This window comes from Temnothorax longispinosus, chromosome 7 (genome assembly GCF_030848805.1).
Source record: "Temnothorax longispinosus isolate EJ_2023e chromosome 7, Tlon_JGU_v1, whole genome shotgun sequence".
NCBI lineage: Eukaryota > Metazoa > Arthropoda > Insecta > Hymenoptera > Formicidae > Temnothorax > Temnothorax longispinosus.
Window position 1 is genome coordinate 11,510,900 of NC_092364.1, and position 3,041 is coordinate 11,513,940.

The 3,041-nt window shown below is 48.5% G+C and overlaps 1 protein-coding gene across 1 annotated transcript in view; it reads right to left on the minus strand.

Annotated features, from left to right (window-relative positions):
• LOC139816947 (uncharacterized) overlaps nt 1-2,230 on the minus strand; it is a 6,641-nt gene extending 4,411 nt beyond the window's left edge. The window contains exon 1 of the mRNA XM_071784777.1: nt 2,130-2,230. Coding sequence (XP_071640878.1) covers nt 2,130-2,230 — 101 coding nt within the window. The remainder of the gene's footprint in view (nt 1-2,129) is intronic.
• Nucleotides 2,231-3,041: the final 811 nt, after the last annotated feature.

The following is a 3,041-nucleotide window of genomic DNA, read 5'->3' on the forward strand; positions in this document are numbered from 1 at the left end:
TCACTTGAAACATTAGATTTAAAAGTAGTGGGTGCAAGTGTGGAAAAAAATGGATTTCGAAGAATTGCACTTTGAAGGAGAAGAAAGAATGGAAGCTGAAGCAAACGAGGAAGAAATGGAAGTCCTGGAGAAATGAAGTAAATGAAGAGGAAGGAATAGAAGTTGATGATGATGCAGTATTGTCAGACGATTCATGTTATGATAGTGAAATGTCTGAGGATGTTTCGGAAGAAATATTCAGAGTCATGAATCAGGCTGAAGTCAATGCGTTAAATCCTCTTACAAAAATGTGCTGCACGTATTTTTACTTTACTCCAGGACAGACCAAGTTTTGTGCGTCATGCATCGTGAGAATCGGTGGATTATTCTCGATGTTGTATGTTTGTCGTAAACACGACACCAGGCGGTATATTCTGATGAACGGCCTTTTTGTTTCATCGTGCGGGGACCCACTATATCTCATTTCAACATGTAATATGTGTCCTATGTGTGTTTTCGTGTAAATATTGACTGTTTAGACTGCAGTATTTTTAAAAATATTTTAAGTGTATATTATCTAAAATTAAGAGACCTATACTGCTAAGAGACTAACAATAAGTGTAACAATAAATGTAACAATAAAAAGACAATCAATGTTGTGTTACACACAGTGCGGAAGGTGACTGAGAGCCGGGAGGTGGTATCCAGCGATGGTAAGCAATTTTTACAATATAAACGTGAACGCGGACCCCCTCGCCCCGCGGCGCCCGAAAACGCGGACCTTCTCGCCCCGCGGTGCCGGAAAACGCGGTCGCCCCGCAGCGCCGGAAAACGCGGACCCCCTCGCCCCGCGGCGCCGGAAAACGCGGTCGCCACGCGGCGCCGGAAAACGCGGTCGCCCCGCGGCGCCGAAAAACGCGGTCGCCCCACGGCGCCGGAAAACGCGGACTCCCTCGCCCGGCAGCGCCGGAAAACGCGGTCGCCCCGCGGCGCCGAAAAACGCGGTTCCGCCTCCCCCTCTCCGCGGTTTCCCCTTCCCCGCGGTTCCCCCCTCTCTCCCCCCGGTTCCACCCCCGCCCCCCTCCCCGCGGTTCCCCCACTCTCTCCCCCCGATTTCACCCCCGCCCCCTCCCCGCGGTTCCCCCGCCCCGCACCCTTCTTAGATCCCCGAGTTAGAACTGGCCTATATTACCTACTCAGGGCGACCCAGCGATGCTATATTAAAAGATAAGAAAAATGTAAAAGTAGAAAAATAATAAAGAAAATAAACCACCCCAATAGAAATAGAAATAGGATAAGCAGCGAAAAAATTGTAACGAAAACTACAGACCGTAGTTTCCTTCTCTCAAAGGGGAGGGATGTTGCGGCCCCAATTAATGTAATAATAAAATATGAATAGTATTAAGAAAGACCGAGAATAACAATAGGGAACGCGACCGCTAAAGCCCGAAAGAATTACGCAAAGCCAAATCAGCAAGAGATTAGTTGCGCGATCGGCCTACATACGATCGAGCAACTCAGCGATATCGAAGGACAGAACAAGGATACAAAAGGAAGCGACAAAAGGAGACGAGAGGGCAATGTGAGTCAGGGAGCAGAGCAGTAACGGGCATTTCTTGTAACCAGAGTTAATTAAAGTTTCATTTTATTTAAAAGTGCCGTGTACAATCATTCCGTCTCCTCCTTGGATAAAAAGATCCCCGGTGTCCCTCTTCCAAAAAGAGGCACAACACACCGATGCTTTGCGTAAAGAAGATGAAAGAGTAAAATTGACGGATGTGCAACGAATATCACCGGTACAGTTTCTTCGCGATCGCGAACTAAGTATACGCGGAACCGGTCAACGCATTGTTAGACAAGGAGTCGTTATTAACGACGATCTTCCTTATAACTGGAGGTCTAACGTAAGACGGAAAGTGTATCGACGGCTGCGGGACAAGTGCGTTAGCGAAAAAGAATCACGTGCAGCTCGCTGTGCTAACGTTGTGCCACATTATGTTAAGTCTATTGTTGACTATCACTATCGGGCGACTAAAATTTATGAAAAGCTCAAGTATGAGTGTAAAGTTGTATACATTAAGATTCATACACGTATTGGGAAGTACGTCGAATTGGCGATGATAAACAATTCGGCACATCTGTCAACGTACCTTAACCCTATCAATGATTGATGGTTCAAAGAATTGGTGAACGTGAATTTTATGATTTTATTAATAATTGGCACTTTGGTGTCCTCTTCTTTAGTCTTCATCGTTTTATGCTTAAGCACTATTGCGTTCAACATTGCGAACGATATTGTTCAGCGTGTGATCGAGTCACGTGTAAGTGCTCTTCCGAAAAATGTGACGTGATATAAAAATAGTGCGTGAAAAAAAGACAATATAAAAAATGGAAAATCCCGATGAAACGGAACGCGACCTGTTGGAACAATAGTAGGATAATAGTGAGCAAACCAGGTCGGTCCTCCGAGGGGGGAACGGGGCGGGGGGAAACTCGAAGGCGAAGAGTCTGCGGAAGGGGAGGGGGACCTGCGTTCCCTGCAGAGGGTTCCGGGGGAGACTCGAGGGCGAGAGGGTCTTAGGGAAAGGGGGGATCAGGCGAGCGCGTCGGTGTCTATAAATAAATGTCATCTCGCGTCGATGTTCGGCCGATAGTATTTATAAACAGATATCATTTCTGGAGTGTATGAGAGTGAATGAGATCTGAGAGTGAGAAGAGCGTTCGAGTGTGAGAGCGAGAATGCCGGAGCGAGACGGCAGAAGGCGTGGGGAGTGGGGAGTAGGAGGTATTTTGACAGTTTTGTCCCGGGAGCTCCGAGGGGGGAGCGGGGCGGGAAAAAACTCGATGGCGAGAGGGTCCGCGGAAGGGGGGGGGACTCGAGGACGAGGGGGAGCGGAACGGGGAAAACTCGAAGGCGAGGGGGTCCGCGGGGGAGGGACTCGAGGGCAAGGGGGTGTTGGGGGAGGGTCGGCGAACGTGTCGAGACATGTTGTTTATTAAATATTGATAAACATATCGTATACAAGGGATACCGCCGCCGTTCGGCCGAGGGGGTGTCCGCG